The sequence below is a fragment of the Ictalurus furcatus genome, chromosome 24, assembly GCF_023375685.1.
Source record: "Ictalurus furcatus strain D&B chromosome 24, Billie_1.0, whole genome shotgun sequence".
Classification (NCBI taxonomy): domain Eukaryota; kingdom Metazoa; phylum Chordata; class Actinopteri; order Siluriformes; family Ictaluridae; genus Ictalurus; species Ictalurus furcatus.
In genome coordinates this window covers 13849509-13869283 of record NC_071278.1, presented here as the reverse complement: position 1 = coordinate 13869283, position 19775 = coordinate 13849509, and the positions used below count along the sequence as shown (strand labels likewise).

Genomic DNA, 19775 nt, shown 5'->3' with positions numbered 1-19775 from the left:
TATCATACTCTTGAGTGCTTATATTTACACTTACATTTTATTCTGATGTTTATCACACAGGTCAACATATGTTCAGGCTAGAGAGTTTATGCCATTAAAGGAATTCTCCAATTCCTGGGTTTATCCAATCCAGACAGCATTTACACATGAACATATTTACATTCGTAACATTTTGACATGCCTCCCTGTCATTTCTCAAGATGTGTGCCTTGTGGTTGGTGTGTACATGCAATTTGTTAACCGTTTTGCAGCTTACATTGGAATGGTCAGATCTGCAGCTGCTGACCTCTCTATGATTGAGCTGATTTGAATCCTCTATGCTGGCAGTGGGACACTGACACCAGGATGCAGGGCAGCTCTTTGCCAATCTGTTTTAAGGTCAGCAGTGAAGGTTACTGGCACTGTCTGTACTGCTTTCAGTAAACTGCCTTCAGCCAAAGAAGTCCTGGAGAGAAAAGTACAAGTTTTAGAAACCAGAAACCAGCACAGCCAAATGGCCAAGCCACGTGGCACCCACAACCTCACGCATCATCTAGGCATCTGAGTTCTGTCGAACTTGTTTGAACCCCAAACTAACAGTCATACTCTCCAGTTCCTAGCCGGCACTCCCATTTATCCCGAGGGTTGGGTTCTCAGAGCCCACTCCTAAAGGACATGCTGCTGTAGGGACAGTTTACAGCCAAAGATAACGCTCATTGTGCAGTGACTACAGACCAAAGGATCCTGACGATAATGTCTCAGGGGTACAAACCTCAGTTCTGCATTTGGCCCCTAATCTGTTTTTTGGCTCAAGGTCTCACTGCAGCTAAATCCCAAGAAGTTAATTCTCTCTTGGACAGAGGTGCAATTGAAAAGAGTAGACCCTATGGTTCAGAACAAGCAATTCTACTCTACATATGTACTTCCTGGTTCAGAAAACAAAGGTGGATGAAATTTGAGACTGCAGAAGTGTTTCTTAAATCCTGCCTGTTCCTTATGTTAAGGCAATGAGATGTTATTCATGTCATGCAGCCACAAGACATCAGGGCATCTGTGTGGTACATATTTCTATGTTTAGATAATGTTTTTTAGGTTTGCCTTCCAAGTACATTCCAGTTCAAAGTCAAATTAACTGAGCAAGCTAGCCATGCTAGCTGTGACACCAGTCTATGGCAGACATTGGGAATGAGTCATATGGTCACTTTGTGGCTTTGCTAAAGGTCTGTGAAATGCATGTGCACATCTAGCTTCATATGATTCCAGATGATTCTTGGATGGTTATCTGAACCATAGGTATATACAGAACTAATATTTATAACCAAATATTATCCTATCATACTGAGTTTTTTAATCTCACTGTTAATTATGATAATGGTTATATAACTTTATTGCCATACAAAGGTCTGAATAAGCGAGGGAGATAGTTTCACCGTCATAAAACTACTTCTAGAAGTAATGTAGAATTCTGTAGAATTCACATTTGCTTGAATTTAGGCTGCAGATGTACACACTGTGAGAGGCACGGTGGCTTTAGTGGTTAGCACATTTGCCTCGCATCCTGTGTGGGGGGGAGTTTGCAGGTTATCCCTACGCTTCAGGGGTTTCCTCCGGGTACTCCAGTTTCTTCCCCAAATCCAAAGACATGCTTTGTAGGCTGATTGCCATTTTCAAATTGTCCGTAGTGTGTGAATGTGTGTGCCCCAAATTGCCTGGGATAGGGTCCAAGCTCCCCATGACCCTGTGTAGCATAAGAGGTACAGAAAATGGAGGGATGGTGGGATTATATGTATTATATATATGTGTGTATTGATTATATTGTATCTTGACAGATTTGGTTCTACATCATTTGGTTCTTCTTCCCTGAAACAGTCAGATTACTCAACATCCTGCTGCCTCCCAACGCTCACCTGGGCTAGACAAACACCTAACCCAGTATGACTCAAAACCGTTGCACACCTGCACCTTACAAAGCCGCATCAGTCACTTTTACTTATTGCTTCTACACTACAAAATAATTTACCGTTTACAACCCATGTTCTGTCTATTTATTGTCCTGTGTATCTGTTGTTCTGTTTGTGTATTTATTGTCCTGCACTCGTCTCACACTGTTGTGTATTTGCACTTTGTTGTCTTCCGTGATGTTCTGTGTTGCACAGGGTTGAGAGGGTTACTTTAATAATGTATTCCATTACAGTTACAAATTACTTCATAAAAATGTAATCAGTAACGTAATCCAGGTATCACAATATGAAAGTAATGTGATCTGATGAGGGTAACATTACATCACATAAGTTAGTGTGACCATATTCTGTTTTTCCAAAATGTGGACACCTTTTTTTCATGTTTTAATAGCGTTCAAAACAGTGTTACTATAAATGCAGACTTTAATACACTGAAAAAGACACACTATTAGCATTAGATAAATATATATATAAATTCCTACATTCTTTTAAATGACCATGGAATAAAATAAAATATAAAAAAAAATCTGCCCCTTCTGCCATTATTTACACATTTGAATGGCCATGTAATACGAAGCAATGTGATAACATGAAATTAAAAAAGACTTCATGTGGGCATGGGCATTGTTTCCATGCCTTCACATTCACTGAGAGTAGGATGATGAGAGGCAGGAATTTGGCCAATAGTTGCTGCAAGCTGTTATGGCCCAGTCTGGGTTAGGCAGCACAGAGTAACCAGCTCGGGATTCAATGGAATTTGACCTTTAAAAATGAGGGACCCAGGAATAACACCACAACAAGGTTGTTAAAATAAAAATTGTGATATATTGTAAAACACAGAATTACATACATACAACTCTACAAAGAACCGAACAAGGCATAACTTCAGGGTGGGCCAAAGCCAAAATAATAAACAAAAGGATTCTATTATTAGGTAGCTAGCTTACCTAAAAAGCAAATAACAAAGAAAAGACAAATACTTCCCTAACTCTCTAAGCCAAAAACAGAGCCAAAAGGACCCTCTCCCAAAAGAAATGGCAGCCACACCCCTACCACCAGTGAACCAAGCGAACGTGTATACACTGGTGAAGAGTATACACAACCAGATACAGGAACAACCAACATCACAGTCCAAACCCCAGAACAGCAGTCAGAATATAGAGTTGTGAATATAGGATATAGAATTGTGAATTTAGAATATATTTTCTTCCTCTTCAGATATGGCCGCTCCTCAGTGATGTCATCCTGGGAGGCGGGAGCAAGGTAGGCTAGGGCAGGCTGGAAACTGGCACAGCACACAAAAAAACTTCCCATCCCAAAGCTAGCGGGTTGTAACAAAGCCTTTTATAATCAACCAATTGGTGTGCGAGAAGGCAGAAATTACAGAGAGGGGTTAAAGCAATGCAAACATGCACATACATAATGCAGTATTAGACCATAAACACATCATAATGAAACTAAAGACGAATCCCGGACATTTTCTCAAATTTAGAAATCCCAGCCTGATGCTTTTTTATAAGGTCTGAAAAAGAGGACGTGTCTGGGGAAAAGAGGACATGTCCGGGGAAAAGAGGACGTGTGGTCACCTTAACAAAATCATTTCAGAGAACAATTTGTGTTAATTTCTACCAAATTACCTTTGCGCAAAATTTATTTGCGCATGCACCAGGAGGTTGTTGTGAACCACGACTGGCGCGAGAGAAGATATATCAAAAGATTAATTCATGTGGTTTTAAATGAAAAAAAAATTATAATCCTGATAGTATTTTTCTTTTTTTCTTCTTTTTTTTCTTTTTTTTAAACAAAATGTGCCTGTAATCTGATTACTTTGTTTTATGACGTAACTGTACCGGATTACAGTTACCAGTTTTTGTATGCTGATTACGTAACGCTGTTACATTTACAAGCCTGGTCTTGCACCATGGTCCTGGAGAAACGACATATTTCGTTCTGATGTATACAAGCTATATAGAGGAATGACAAATTTAAACACCACCACTTGGGTTCCCTCGGCTGCGCAAACGCTGCGCATGTTTAACGCTCACCATAACAACCACGCAAACGTAAAATTATTTCTGACGTCATCTGACAGCTCGCGCAGATCCCGGAAGTAAAAGCGCCGTGGTGTTTTTGTGTCTCTGCTGCTCTCAGTTCTCCATAAAGCGCATTCCTGTGGGCCGAAATGGCGACGTTTATTTCTGTCCCGTTAAAGAAGTCTTCAGAAGTTGACCTGGTGAAACCGCTGTCGAAATTCATCGCGACTGCTTATCCGGCGGGTGAGGAGCAGACAGAGTATCTCCGCGCCGTGGATGAGTTAAACAAACTGCGAAAAAGTGCGTTGGGGAGGCCGCTGGACAAACACGAGAGCTCGCTGGAGATCCTTCTACGGTGAGTGGCGCTAATGCTAGCGAGCTACAGCTGAGTTACATATTTATCCGTGTCTACATACAACATACAAAAGCTCCAAGAGGTAATTAATCTCCTTTCTACCTTCCCTCATTACTGCTAGCTACAGTAATATGATCCGGATAAACGGATATGCCCAGTAGCTTATTAGCTCGCTATCGAGTTTGTTCGCTTTGTCAGATAGTAAGTAGAAACTTCTAGCTAAATTTGCATACAAGTTATATATGTACTGTGATGAACAATCAATCGTGTCTCTGTGTCTCAGTGATGCGTTTATGTTTTGCCAGTTGTGCTAGCTGCCTAGTTAGCAAGCTAAACTAGCTATGAAAGCTAATTAACTAGCAAGCTAGCATAACCTATCGGTAAGTTCTGTCCGATGCAGCTGGACACTTAACTACGGGAATGATGATAAGTAGGCTAAGAGTTTGTGATACAACTTTTATATTTAAAAAAAAAAAACATTAAAAAAAAGTTTTGTCTCAAATGCTTAGCTTATTTACATAAACAACCTAACGCGTAGAGGTTTTAAAAGCGTGTCAAATTTTATAGTAGGAAAAAAAAGGCTTTTTATTTGTGTGTGTGTTTAAACGCCACACCTAAACCCTGAGTGCCGCAGTTATCCGCTCAGGTAGTTAGCGAGTTAGCATCAGGGGAATTATGTGTGTGTGTGTGTGTGTGTGTGTGTGTGTGTGTGTGTGTTTGTTAAAATCACACACATTATACCCGCTTTCTGTTATTTTAACGTTTGGTTCCTACGCGCATGCGCAGAACGTTATTTGCGTAATTGCCAACTAGCTATAAAAATCCGCCTGCTGGATAATTATAACTTCTCCACGTACTGAGTTTCGGTTTTAAGGAGTTTAGCTTAGACAGCCAGATAAACACGGGGTACAGATGTTAATCCTAAAGTGAAGCTGAAGTTTAATTCGTACATGAAAGCTGGAGACAGCGAAAACAGCTGTATTATTATTATTATTATTATTATTATTATCATTATTATCATTATGATGATGATGATGATGATAAGTAAAATGTAGCAGTCTAGAAGAGCGCCACTATTAGGCAGGGAAATGATCTACACAGCTCCAGTAATAAACTCGGAGAACTTCCTGTTTTTCTGTGCCAGGGTGCATGATGTCATGTTAAGCCATTAGTCTTGAATAGACTTGAAGAAGATAAGTAGGTGTGATTAAACCTTAGCTGATTAGAAAGCGTGCGTTTCTTTAGGCGTAGACTGAGCTTTATATCTCTTGTTTCTGCTCAGCGGTGTGACGTGCTTGGTTTCAACACCTTTGTTTTAAAGAGGAAGAAGGTGTAGTGATTTAAGCAGAACTTGTAGGATGTTTGTAACAATTCAGATGTGGTGTAATTTAAATATTGCTTCATGATGGGGAAATAGGAAATGAGATCTGAATTTGTTAAACAAAAAACACAGATGCTGCTGTCTGGTGCTTATGACTTTATGCTTTAGCTAATTTGAATGTGATAGAAATCTGGGGATAAAAGAGAGGATATTTAAAACTCAGAACAGTAAAAGTGTCTGAAACGGGGATAATAAGAGTGTAACGTTACTCCAGAGACACTGTATGTGCATTGTTGTGACTGCCCATATTGCTGTGAAAACACTAAACACTGCAGTGACTCATCAGAAATGTGTGTTTCATGATTCCCAACTTGTTTGACTGCTTTCCTGTTCTTCTGTGCATACGTTATATTTTCTGCAGTTGAATAAATCCACCGCACACCATTACATTCCCAGCTCTTTTCTCCCATCCGGACTGTGAATAAGCTGCGTGTCACTGTAATGACGGGTCGTTTCGTTTGCTGCCCTCGTTCTAGACTGAGATTGATAATGGGTATATTATCACATACACCAAAAAAAGGGTGTATTATGTTTATATTAGGAGGAGTTTCTCGGACACGCCTTCAGTGGAAACCCAGAACACGGGGTCATGTAGCAGCAGAGCGGGGAATTTTCCTAACTTGTCAACAAGCTTGGCAGCATGCCTCACCAAATGAATCAGCATACATCAGTTTTTATGCATTATTAACATTACGTCAGAAGGTTTCGAATGACACACGGTCACATGAGCCGGAGCGGCAACCTTTTGTGTCGCTGATCGTTTAAGCCCAAGTTACATTTAGAGAGTCATGTGTTTTTCTGGTTTCCTCAATGTGTCATTAGCACTATTCAGACTGGACTAGAGAAATTCATGTTTCACAGATGTACTTCATGATTTTAATCCCGTTCGAATCTGCCAAGTCTGTGTTTTTCTCACCCAGCCGCTGTAAAAATTCTCGAGCAAATTACCTACTGATTTTCAGCTAACTCGGTGATCCTCTGAGAAAGCTAATCCCGTCCGAATGCGAATGTTTGTGATCGCAGATAATGTGTTTTGGCCAATGTGAACTACCGTAGAAGCTCTTGTGTGTTTTTCTGCTTGCTGCGTACAGTTCAGTATGGATGTACATGTTTTTGCTACCCGGCGAAGAAACAAAAAATAAAATCAACAAGAAGAGCCAAATCATGTAATTAAGATTGGCCACTGTAATATGAGTGTCAGGTGATTATTAAAAGCAGCCAGTTCTATAAAATCATGTGAAGTTTATTTTTAACTACATTTTAAGAAAATAAAATTAAAACAATAAATTAAGAAATTGTACTTTTTAAATTTAAAAGTACTTATGCACACAATGCCTGCATCCTGAGCACGTGATCTTCTGCAACACCCAGATGTACAAAACAGACACTCGCACCTCTGTAATAAACATGCAGATGTTAGTCCCGTCATGGTACTTGGAATCGAAAATGTCGGGTGATAAGAAGTGTAACTCAAACTACATTTAGAAAACTAGTCCTGTCCAAATAGTGCTATTGAGAATGAAAATGCACTGTTATGCATATACTGCAGTGGTATAGTAGTTTTATGTAGAAACATTATAAAGTAAATTGGGAAGAAGGGAAAAGATCAGACCATCAGTTTGTAAAATTATCATAAACACATGCCATCTGGAGCAAGTCGAGATCAGGCAGATAACGTGTTCGATTTAATGTAGGCAAATTAGAGTACATTGAAGACATGGGTGTAGATTTTTGCCTCAAATTTGTTTCTCTTAAGTACATAATTATTTGTAACAATATCATTTTTTGACAATAATAATAAGCGTAATTTGCATCTTCACAGGCGAATTTTGTTCGTACGATCCAAAATCAACATAGTAATTTGTGGTTATGGCTGCTGGCATTGTAAACATTTAAGGAGCTTACTGCCCCACAAAGGCAAAATGTAGTAATTACTCCTTGATTTAGTGTGGATTTTGTATTTACTCACGTTTTCACTCCCTTTTTTTTTTTTTTTTTTAAATTTTGAGCAAATTTGAGCCAGCGACAGTGCCTGGTAGCCCCGCCCTCTTCCATACATAAGCAAAGCTGCAACCATTGAGTGCATGAAGTTTCCAACATTCCACACTTGATTTTTTTTGGTTGAATAAATCCTCATCCGAATACTTGAAGTGCACTTCTTCTTCTTCTTCTTCTTGGAATTTTCGGAGTGAACACACTACATGCACCATACTACAAAATGGTGTAGAATAGTGCATAAGTATGCGATTTGGGACGCACAGACTCAGATTTTAGCCTCTGAAGTTGCAGTTTGTTGTCTCGATTAAAAATAGCTACTGTTCCATTTTATAAACTACACTGGAATTGGGAATAAATGGGACCAATCAGTTGTACATTATTGATAGCTATAATCATTCGTCCATTCTAACATTAAGAAGAGTATTTATTGTTTAGGTTTATTTCATGCTTTTTTTTTCCCCCTCCCCTCTCTACAGATACTATGATCAGCTATGTTCAGTCGAGCCTAAATTTCCTTTCCCAGAGGTAACTTTTATACATACATACATGTCTACACAAACGCATGCATGTTAAAATGAATTACACTTACACTGCATATACACTGAGTGTAACTTGTGTTTCAGCTGTGTCTTACGTTCACATGGAAAGATGCTTTTGATAAAGGATCTCTTTTTGGAGGCTCAGTTAAACTTGGTAAGTCTTACTGTCTCATACAGCCTCAAATGCAATAATAGAAATGAATATAGTAACCACCATGACACATAAATATTGTCCTTAATTACAGAACAAGTGCTACCGGTGCAATTTTGACCAGTTTGGTTTGTGTTTTTCAGCATTGGCGAGTGTGGGCTATGAAAAAACATGTGTGTTGTTTAACATTGGGGCACTCTCCAGTCAGATCGCCTCAGAGCAGAACCTGGACAATGACGAGGGACTGAAGACAGCTGCCAAGTTCTACCAGGTGAGTGTTTTCGTCTAGACCCAAAGCCAGCAGATCAGCCATTATCCATTTCTTGAATATTTAAAGTGAAACTTGAACAAAAGTCTTTTGTGTCTGTAACACTGTCACCTCTGTTTTTAGTTGGCGAGCGGTGCATTTGCACACATAAAGGACACAGTGCTGTCTGCTCTTAATCGGGAGCCTACTATGGATATTTCTCCAGAGACAGTGGGAACGCTCAGTCAGATCATGCTCAGCCAAGCACAAGAGGTCTTCGTCATCAAAGCCACTGCTGGTGTGTAACTGGGATGTAACCTCTCAGTATGGGAAATACATCATGCATGTCCATTTTACACACCGATATTAAAGGTGGTTTAAAGCTAGAAAAATACAACCTGACCGTTTTTGGTTCATAGGCTGTAATAATAGTGATCTAGTTCACAGGGTTCAGACTCAAGGTGCGTTCTTATAGAAAATAACATTTATATTGCCCATATAGGCTACGCTCATGACCCGAACATAGTAAAGCTGTATTCGTTTGACTGAAAATCCCATAATAACCAGTTACACATTATTTTATGCCAGTTTAGTTACTTACAAAGATACAAACGAAAACAGGTTCAAACCTTGTCTTTTTAAAATTTTTTTAAAGAAGCTGTGGCAGTTATTATACAATACAATTTAGTTCACTATTAAGACAAAAAAGCACACAGCTGAATATGGCAAGATGACTCACAAACAGAAATCAAAAGACTCAGGGATCCAGTTCTATTGCTTCTAAAGAAATGGTGAAGATATGCTGGAGTTTTTTTTAGAAAGTATATTTTACAAATCGTGAAAAGTGTGTGAACAAAAATCTGTCCAAAGACAAATCGAGCATTTGCAAGTGTTAGCTTTTCCAGAAATAGTGATGCAGACATCTACCATCCACTTTATTAGGAACATCTGCACATTCATGCAGTTATTTACTCAGCCAATCATGTGGCAGCAGAGCAATGCAAATCATGCAGATTCTGGTCAAGTATCAAACCTCAGAATAAAGAAAAAAAGTCGACTGTCTGACTTCCTAATCCACTCTCTGCTTCACTGACTGCCACTGTCATCATCTGCTAGACGGTTTGTTTTTTTCTTATTAGTTATGGCATTGTTTTGTTTGCATACAAAAATGTGCATATAAATGTGCAGTTTCTGAAATACTCAAACCAGCCCATCTGGAACCAACAACCATGCTACGGTTAAAGTCACAGTGATGTTTTTTTTCCCCATTCTGATGTTTGATGTGAACAGTAACTGAAGGACCTGTATTTGCATGATTTTATGCATTGTGCCACATGATTTGCTGATTAGAAAACTGCATGAGTGAGCAGGTGTAGAGGTGTTCCTATTAAAGTGGGCGGTGAGTGTATGGAGTACTTGTTAAATGCAAAAATTTTATTAATCAGTATAATAAATGTCAATATCTGCTTTTCTGTGTCCTACATTGTGATTTAAGAGCTGTTTCATTTAACTCGTGTTAACCTATAGAATACATGCACTTATAATTAGGTAAATAAGTGAATTAACATTACACTGATCTATAGGTTTAGTACCTGGCGTCTATCATTAATTTGGCTTCTTTGACTTGCTCTACAGACAAGATGAAAGATGCCATCATTGCTAAGCTAGCCAATCAGACTGCAGACTTCTATGGTGATGCTTTCAAGCAGTGCCAGTACAAAGAGAACCTGCCCAAGGTATGCCCAGTCATCTGCTATTCCAGATCTAACCACTAGGGGTTACGGTGAACACAATAATGTAGATGTCATTCAAATATCACACATCATGCATGCAGCCACAGTGGGTGCATGTCTCTAATGGCCAGTAGTTGTTCTATAAGATGCACACAGTGTAAGAATGTTAGTTTCTGCCTTTGTCTTTCCTCCCACTGATCTGTGAGTGTGAATGCTGCATGAGCGCTGTGTGAAGGTTTGGTTGATGTTTGCTGAAGGTTGCGTGCTGATTTGCTTTTCTGTTCTCTCTTTCTGCGCCCTGTGCTGTGTGTCTGTGCTCGTTTGTGGATGCTCGTGGTGTTTGTTCGTGGTTGCTGTGGTGTTTGTGGTTGCCTCTCCCTGGTCAGTATTTTTATTTCCAGGAAGTGCTTCCAGTCTTGGCTGCCAAGCACTGCATGATGCAAGCCACCGCGGAGCTCCATCAGTCAGCTCTGGCCAAACAGAAGAAACGTTTTGGCGAGGAGATTGCACGTCTTCAGGTGTGTGCTGTGGGGGAAATGGAAGTTATTAAGCATTGACGGCTACATGGGCTAGATTATCAAAATATAGTATCTGTCTTGATTTTGAACATGGCCTAATGTATGTATGTATGTATGTATGTATGTATGTATTTATTTATTTATTTATTTATTTGTGCAGCATGCCACAGAGCTGGTTAAGACTGTAGCCACACGCTACGATGAGTATGTGAACGTTAAGGATCTCTCTGATAAGATCAGCCGTGCTCTCACAGCTGCTAAGAAAGACAATGACTTCATCTACCACGATCGTGTACCTGAGGTCAAAGACCTGGAACATATTGGCAAAGCAACACTCGTCAAGGCAACTGCCATTCAAGTACCGCTCAGCCAGAAGTTTGCAGGTCGGTAAATGACTGCGCAATTATTTATTTCCTAACCTTACATCACACTATTAAGAAACAAGCTGACTATATATCAATTTTTCCCCCAATGTAATTTAGCTCCTTTATGATGCAACAAATCCAAGCTATTGTCAATAACCTAATGGAACCAGTCCTATTGTTGTCCAATGATTGTTCAGTTCTCATTCAAAAAGACACAAAGAATGCAGTTTCATATTTAACTGGCATTTATAACATATTAAGATTAGTGTATGTGTGATGATGTATAAATTATATGGTGCATTGTATGCAATTTGGGTACAACCATTTTTCATCCGGACAGCAAGCTGATGCATGCCTCTAAGTGGTAGCAGTTACTACACTCCCACAAGAAACAAACTAAAAGTAACATAACTCACTTGTTTTTTGCTAAGATTACCAAGATCAGGTGAAATTCCCCCATGGGCCCTTATCTATCATGGCCCCCTAATAATCTCCATCCCCGAATTGGCTACACCACTCTCCTCTCCTCTCCACTAATAACTGGTGTGTGGTGGGCGTTCTGGTGCACTATGGCTGCCATCGCATCATCCAGGTGGATGCTACACACTGGTGGTGATTGAGGAGACAATGTAAATACAATGTAAAGCGCTTTGAGTGCCTAGAAAAGCGCTATATAAATCTAAGGAATTATCATTTTATTATTTCTATTCATCATTTAAGCTTTTTTTTTTTTTCCTGTTGTAAAGGCTACACTGTGTTTAAATTCCTTGTTTTAATGAACGTGTTAATGAGTTAATAAAAAGTTGTTCGTTTGATTTTATTTTTTCAGATCTTTTTGAGAAGATGGTGCCTATGTTGGTGCAGCAGTCTTTGAGCATAGCCAGTTCCAGAAAGGCCGATGTGGTCAACAGACTTGTGGGCAGTCTGAGAGAGGCGACCAACCTCTGTAACGGGTGAGTTTGTATGACCTTTGTAAATTACTGTGGACAAGAAGCTGCTGAAGAGGCAACAAGGTCACTTTCTCACTGAATTGAGATGTAATGTAAATATGTGTTATATAATATGTAATATTATATATAATTTTATATATATATATATATATATATATATATATATATATATATATATATATATATATATATAATATACATACACTGTTCTTTTTAATAGAAATAAAGAGAAGGTGGTTTTCACAGGACTGTCATATTTGTGAATTTGGTCATTGATTTTGTGTAACAGCAGTACATTATCCACACTCTGTATACTATACTGTGTTATGAATCAGCTAACTGATAAATGTCAGTTAACCAGTTAAGCATAAATATATTGAATAATAACATTGATGGGAATATGAAGATGGTAGTAATTTATTTATTTTGTGGGTTCTACTGAAATTGGTTATTTGGATAACTGTTTGATTATTTTTATTGACTGAATTAGCTCTGTCTGATTTGTCAGGGTGTTGGCTTCTCTAAACCTGCCAGCAGCGCTAGAGGATCTCTCTGGAGATTCAGTCCCACAGTCCATCCTGGAGAAGAGTCATGCTGTGATCCAACTGGGAGGCCTGAACAGCATTGAGCAGCTGATCAAAGATCTACCAGAACTACTGCAGAGAAACCGAGAAATACTGGATGAGGTTCGTTTTTCTTTCTTTCCTCCTTTTACATTTTCATATCATTTTGTGTGTGCGACATGTCAATTATTATCAGTTCATGGTCATTTATTTTTTCTCCCGTCTTGATTTTATAGTCTCTTAAGATTTTGAATGATGAAGAGGCAACTGACAATGAGCTCAGAGCCAAATTCAACCAGCGGTGGAACAGAACTCCATCTGGAGACCTATACAAACCCCTCAGAGCAGGTAAACACACACACACACACACACACACACACACAATAAGACGCGAGGTTAACTTGGTCCAGCTTACTGTACACACAAATGAATATCTAATATTCATACTTCTCATAAAAATATATTAATTTGTATAATTGTTTCTCTGTGTGTTTGGGATTGTAGAAGGTGGAAATTTCCGAAACATATTGGATAAGGCTGTGCAAGCTGACCAGGTGGTAAAGGAGCGCTATAACACTCACTGTGAGATGATCGCACTGCTGTGCAAACCAGAGAACGAGTTGTGCTCTGCTATTCCGTCAGCCAACCCTGCCAAGACTCTTCAGGGCAGCGAGGTAAAAGACACACTGTTGACAGATGCTTAAAATATTAGCATTAGTTGTGGCTTGTTGATGGTACTTTTACACAGGATCCCATTCTCTGCTATTTAGGTGGTAAACGTATTGAAGGCTCAGTTAGTCCAGCTTGATGAGATCAAACGAGATCGTGAAGTTCTGGAAGGAGAGATAAAGGCAGTGACCTTTGACATGATGACAAAGTTCCTCACTGCCTTGGCTCAAGATGGAGCCATTAATGAGGAGGCCCTTTCCACTGCAGAACTGGACACTCGCTACGGCACGTACACACAGCGCGTTCAACAGAACCTCCGCTCCCAGGAGGAAATACTGGCCCAAGTACAGGTAGGCATTTTAGCAGGAATCTGGGTGCAACAAACTAGTAGCACATATCCTGTGCAGGACATTATAGTACGTGTATCTAACCCCCACCCCTTCTTTTTTTTTATTTTTTTATTTTTTTTTTTTATTATTATTTTTTATTATTATTATTATTTTTTTTTAAACTAGCAATACACTAGTTGAATGACCACTGAATTATTGTTGTAGTTAGGTGGATTGCCCTTTTTCCCCTAATTTTTGCTTGTCTATCTCAGACATCTCATCAGGAGTTTGCGGCACTCAAGCAGTCTAACACTGAGGCCAACCACAGGGACGATGTGTTGAAGAAACTGGCCTCAGCTCATGATAGCTACATTGAGATCAGCTCCAATCTCAAAGAGGGCACTAAGGTAACACACAAGCACAATGTTATTCTCATGACATGTTAAATATGCACATTACACTGGAACATTATGAACAGGATTTCTCACATGCCAGGTTAGTTAATGGACAGATAAATCAGTTAACTGCTAGGAGAGGGGGAGTTTGTCATTAATGTAGAGTAATCAAATATCATTTATCCTCCTGTCGGAAATGGCAGACACTTTTGTCTTTGATAAACAGAAATGTTACACATAACAAAAGCTTTCCTGAATGTCTCCTTTACTGATGATCAGCTTTATGTTAACAAATGTTAACAAGCCTTCTTTTCTTCTTCTTCTCTCTTTCTCCATTCCAAACAGTTCTACAATGATTTAACTGAAATCCTGCTGAAATTCCAGAATAAGTGCAGTGACATTGTTTTTGCTCGCAAGACTGAGAGGGAGGAGCTGCTCAAGTAAGTACCCTTGTGTCTGAAAGATCATTTAACAAGGGGTGCTGAAGATACTAGGCATATGCTTTTTTTTGTTTGTTTTTTTTAATAATTCTCTCCACTGTAAAAATAAATAAATAAATAAAAATATATTACATTTAGCTACTTTCCCATATCAGGGTGTCCGCAGGTCCTTAAAATGTCAAAAATTCCTTAATGTAGAAATAAGGCCTTAATTAGCATTAAAATGTCTTAAATTCATGTTTCGAAGATCTTAAAAATGCAACACTGACACCGTAAAGCAGATTTGGATTTTATTTTGGCTGGTTGCTGTTTGAGATGATAAACCCGTGTGACTGTGTTGCACTCAGAGTGTGTGTGTGAGGCTCATCAGTGTTTTAGAACGGCTCGGTTCACAGTAAACACCGCTCCACATGAACGCTCTGTCTGTGCTGTGAGTTCGAGTCACTTATAACCTGCATTTAGACACAATACACAACAGATTCATTTCGGTTTTACCTTAGCGTAATCTCAAACATCTTTGTGGGCAGAGGATTACAGCATTTCAGCTGATTGATAATGAGAAGTGAATTTCAAAAAACTGTTGCCAACTAAACAGAGGACAAAATAAAAGCCACAAGGTCTAACACATAAAAGTGAATTAAGTCAGAAATATATTACTATTGTTATTACTATGTGTACCCCAAATAAAAATGTATTATCATTCAGTGCAATATTAATATTACAAAATAGCAAATGTTTTAGATATTTTTATTTGTATATAATATAAATTTTTTTACTTCTTTACAAAAAACTATGTACAATTATGACACTATTTGTTACATTACTCTGTCATTAAATTACAAAACAACTCGTAAACACTGCTGCGAGGGGATTTCTAATACAGCTGCTGAGGGAGTGATGGTAAATGTTACATATTTTTCTCTTCTTACTACCGTAATCCATCTCTCTATATTTTTTTCCTCTCTTGGAAAGTCATGGAAAGGAAATACTGGAGTTCTTTTCTTTCACTGTTTGAGCAAATGGTAATACAAAAAGTATATTTGCTCTGGTCTCCCATATCCCTCTGTAGAAGTTTGCCCTGCTATAGTTTACTTAAACCCAGAAATGTATGTATATGCACAAACACAACCCATTACAGCTGATGTATCGTGTAGGATGATTGAAGTGACGTGCAGGTCTTTAAAATTGTTTTGGAAATGTCTTGAATGTGGTAATAAAAAGTATTAAATTTAATTAAAGTGCTGATACCCTGCATATGGAAAATGTATAAATATGATTAATTTAGTTAGAAATTAAAGGTGATTGGATTAGGTTACCTAAACATAAGTGCTGAAATGAGACCGCACATGGGGAAGAGAAAAACACTTTAATAAATGCTGCATTTATGCCAGTCGTAACTAAAACCAATGGGCTGCCAAACCTAATTTTACTACACTAAGTTACTGCCCACAATTAAGGCTAATAATCAGAGGCACAGATTTTCTCTTGCATAAAAGGATTTTTTTAATTAAGAGTAAAATTCCTCATGAATTGATGTTTTATTGACAGGGAGTTGCAGCAGAGTATTGCTCGTGAGCCAAGCGCTCCTTCGTTTAACGTCCCAGCTTACCAGTCCAATAACCCGGCCCCTGCTGCAGGAGGCCCCACCCCTGCTCCGCGGACCGTGTTTGTGAGTTTCCAATCAGAGCTGTCAGCCAATCAGATAACAAATCAAATAATTGTTTTCTCTGGTTATGATGTGACTGTTTTTGTTTGTGCGTTAAAGCCAGTGCAGCCTCAAGCTAAAGCCCAACCTCCAGCAAGACCACCACCACCCAACTTGAGTACACAGGCCGCCAGTAGCAGCACCACCAGCTCAGTGCCTGACAGCCAAGTCCCGCCTTCTTTCAGCTCCAATCCCCCACCTGTGGCACCACCCATTGCACCATCACAGGCTCAAGGACCACCCTACCCCTCTTATCAGGGCTATCCCGGGTATATATGATCTCTCTCCACCTCTTTCTCTCCCCACTCTTTTTTTTCCTCTTTGTTTGTTTGTTTGTTTGTTCATAACTCTAAAGTACTCCAGATCTATTCAAATTATTCAAATAATTGAGCATATTAATGATTAATGGTCATGTGGTTCTCCGAATCGTTTAGCCACTGTACCTATGCTAAGCTAGCTAAATAGCTAATGTAATGTTAGTGATTAACAAATTAGTGCTCAAGATCTCCAGTGTGTTTGCCCAGTCCCATGTTCCCTGAAATTGTGACTTAACTAGGTTTAAAAGTGCAAGTGTAATTTAACTTAAAAGCTAATTAGCCGGTTAATTGCATCATTATAAAACACTGATATGCATAGGATGTATTAAAAAATAGAAAATGAGGGAATACCCAAAATCCCAGGAAGGGGACAACTTTCTGTAACCTTGTCTTAATGTCTTTGATGTAGGGTATCATGTTTGTGCCCTTAACAAAATGAGCAGCAAGTCTTTGGCTAACATCTCGTCAGTGTGCTCAGACAAACCAGTAGAGTTATGTGATACTTTTCTGTTGAACTGTACTGTTTTGGGTGGGGTTTTCTCAGCTTTTGTTCAGTGTTTTTGCCTCGTTGTTTGTTCCTATTTGCTGATTAATCAGACTGTTATGATGACTTCCAACTATGACCAGTTTGGGCTTTGGTTCATTCATGTTGCCTGTTAACACTTAAACTAAAGTTCACTCCAGCAGAAAATAGTCACCTGGAGCTGTTCATACATGTATGAAATATTTAGTTTGAAAATATTTTTTAAAAACGTTTTGAGAGTCAGTAGGGAGCTTTTGAAAAGTAGAAGAAAATCTCATAGCAACTATTTCAAACTGCCTTCTGAATGTACTGCTCAAAATGTTCAGGGGTAATCTTAATAATTCCTAATAACACTTGGATAATGTGAGATGATGATGATGTACATAAAACTTACAATGGCTCTGTCTGCATTTGTGTTTATCTTCCTCAGGTTTTATCAAATGCCGATGGGGTATAACCCCTATGGGTATGGCATGCCCTACATGCCCTATCCTACTCAGGGGCAGGCTGGTTACCCTGGAGGTGCTCCTGTCCAGCAGCCTTACCCGTATCCTCAACAACCACCCCAGCAACAGCCCTACTACCCCCAGCAGTAGGCAACATTTACCCTGAGCCCACACAGCCAGCTACAGCCATGCTGCTCCTGATATACTAGCACTCCTTCCTCTTACATTTAATCTCTAACACTCTCCACTCCTCCTCCCTGTCTTTTAACACCTGACTTCCTGTGGGCAAAAATTAGAACACTAGAAGGACCAATGGGATTTGCCCTGCTAAACCCATGCCCACTCTCCTTTAAGGTTCAGAATGATGCTGTGCTCTGTTTGTGAGCTTTCTGATTCTCCTACTCATACCCAAAGTCACGCTGCTGGCTGCCTGCCTGCTGCTGTGTATACCTTATTTTTGTAACAAATCTTGAATAGAAATACTCTAACACATTTATGTAGATGTTTTCATATCCAGATGATGAAGATAATCATTAGGGGAAGAAATAATAATATTGTAACCATACCTCTCTCTGTTCATCCTACAATCAGCATTTTGGGAATGGGACAGTTTAACTAAACAGTGAATAACACCTGACATGTACCTGTTCTTTGAAGAAACCTTTTGTTTCTCTCTTGTTATGTAATTAAAGCCTGTCTGATGCTAAAATACAGTTTACTTTCTCTCTCTGTACAAGTTTAATTCTGGTAAAGCAATGTTTGTAGCTGTTCTTTTTCTGCACTACTATATTAAAGTTGTGTGTGTTTGATTACAGCAATGCTGGAATAAGGCTGCTTTTCAGGGAGTGGGTTTAAAATACATGTACATATCTTCTTTCTTTTTTTTCTTTTCCTTTTTTTTCTAGTGCATTAATTACAGATGCATGAAGAGATGAGGTTGCTGTAGCCAAGCTTTGTCATATTCATGTTGGGTGAGACTGTATTGAGTATGGCAAGTTCTTATGGAAATTTAAGGCTGGAGATTAGTTCAGAATTAAATATGGAAGTCCCATTTAAAGACTGGGCCATTAAAACATGTCAGTAAAATATCTGCTCAAAGGAATGACACCCTAAGAGCTGTGATGCTTCGTTATCTTCATACTTTGGTGATGTATCTGAAGTGCATGAGGTGTACATGTCCGCACGAGTATGTAAACGCAAACATTTGGGACAAATGTCAAGCCTTCACCACATTCCTGTCATGTGCCTGTCATCACTTGTTTGCTTGTGTGAATATGTTGCAGTGATCAGTGACACATTGAACATTCATCTTGTAGTGTAAAATGACCAGTCACTTTGTTATTCCCTTTACCTAATCTTCACATCACACCCATGAATCCACATAACACACCTTGCTAAAATTCCAACACCCATTTCACAGGATATGTAGGTAGGCTATAGAGGAAGTTAGGTAAGTGATTTTATTCTGATGAGTCAGTTATTTTACTGTTTGTCACATAAATTGTAACCCTAATTCTGCCTAATGATGAGTTGCTGGATGTTAGCTTTGGAAAGTCCTGTTCCACCAACTGAGCCAGCCATTGCTAAAACTCTGCCTCAGGAGATCATTTAAAATTAGAATTACGAATGTAAAATGTAAACGAGAATGTAAATTGATTTCTAAAATAAAGAAACTAGCAGGTGCACTGCAAGAGAATGGTCCTTCTCTATCACTCGCTCACTTTCAGTAACCACTTTCTCCTGATCAGGGTCTTGGAGGATCTAGAGCCTATCCTGGGAACATTAAATGGGAATACACTCTGGATGGCACACCAGTCCACTGTAGGGCAACACACACACACACACACACGTGTTACTTTAGCTGGTCCACCTAATGGCTTTTTTGTGGGGGAGATGGGAGAAAACCAGAGAAAACTTGTGCAAACGTGGAGAGAACGTGCACAGAAACTCCACACAGTCAGTCACCCTAGGACCCTAGAGCTGGAAGGCAGCAATGTTACCCATTTGGCCACTGTGCATCCTGTTCCAAATACTGTTTTTGTAATATGATTTGTCATTGTCTGTCCTCTGCATTATTTAGAACAGGGGTTCTCATCCTTTTGCCCATTGCAAATGAGTTTTTTGAATGGCAGTCATACATGGCCCACCTGTCATTTAATAATGCTTAACACACTGGTT

The 19775-nt window shown here is 39.1% G+C and overlaps 1 protein-coding gene and 1 long non-coding RNA gene across 3 annotated transcripts; one reads left to right on the top strand and one right to left on the bottom strand.

The window, feature by feature from the left end:
* Positions 1-2742: 2742 nt before the first annotated feature.
* LOC128600496 (uncharacterized) lies at positions 2743-3959 on the bottom strand. The gene is made up of 2 exons (XR_008384564.1): positions 3839-3959; positions 2743-3281 (listed from the first exon to the last, which is right to left on the bottom strand). It is a non-coding gene; the product is annotated as an uncharacterized LOC128600496 (long non-coding RNA).
* Positions 3960-3985: 26 nt separating this feature from the next.
* pdcd6ip (programmed cell death 6 interacting protein) lies at positions 3986-18306 on the top strand. Of its 2 annotated transcripts, none has more exons than XM_053613039.1 (18): positions 3986-4328; positions 8184-8232; positions 8331-8400; positions 8541-8668; positions 8789-8942; positions 10280-10380; positions 10779-10895; positions 11056-11278; positions 12090-12213; positions 12719-12896; positions 13010-13121; positions 13278-13447; positions 13544-13792; positions 14044-14178; positions 14512-14606; positions 16155-16275; positions 16372-16580; positions 17582-18306. In XM_053613039.1, the coding sequence occupies exons 1-18, from the start codon at positions 4123-4125 to the stop codon at positions 17745-17747; spliced, it is 2607 nt and encodes an 868-aa protein (XP_053469014.1). In that variant the 5' UTR covers positions 3986-4122; the 3' UTR covers positions 17748-18306. The 2 variants fall into 2 exon arrangements, with proteins under 2 accessions (XP_053469014.1, XP_053469013.1); XM_053613038.1 differs by having other exon boundaries at positions 10764-10895.
* Positions 18307-19775: the final 1469 nt, after the last annotated feature.

Bases quoted from the DNA above. Each gene is read 5' to 3' on its own strand.
- pdcd6ip (XM_053613038.1), top strand. From the start codon at position 4,123: ATGGCGACGTTTATTTCTGTCCCGTTAAAGAAGTCTTCAGAAGTTGAC. The intron at 8,943-10,279 runs GTGTGTAACTGG...CTTGCTCTACAG, and splicing joins CGTCATCAAAGCCACTGCTG to ACAAGATGAAAGATGCCATC. The intron at 12,897-13,009 runs GTTCGTTTTTCT...TTGATTTTATAG, and splicing joins ACCGAGAAATACTGGATGAG to TCTCTTAAGATTTTGAATGA.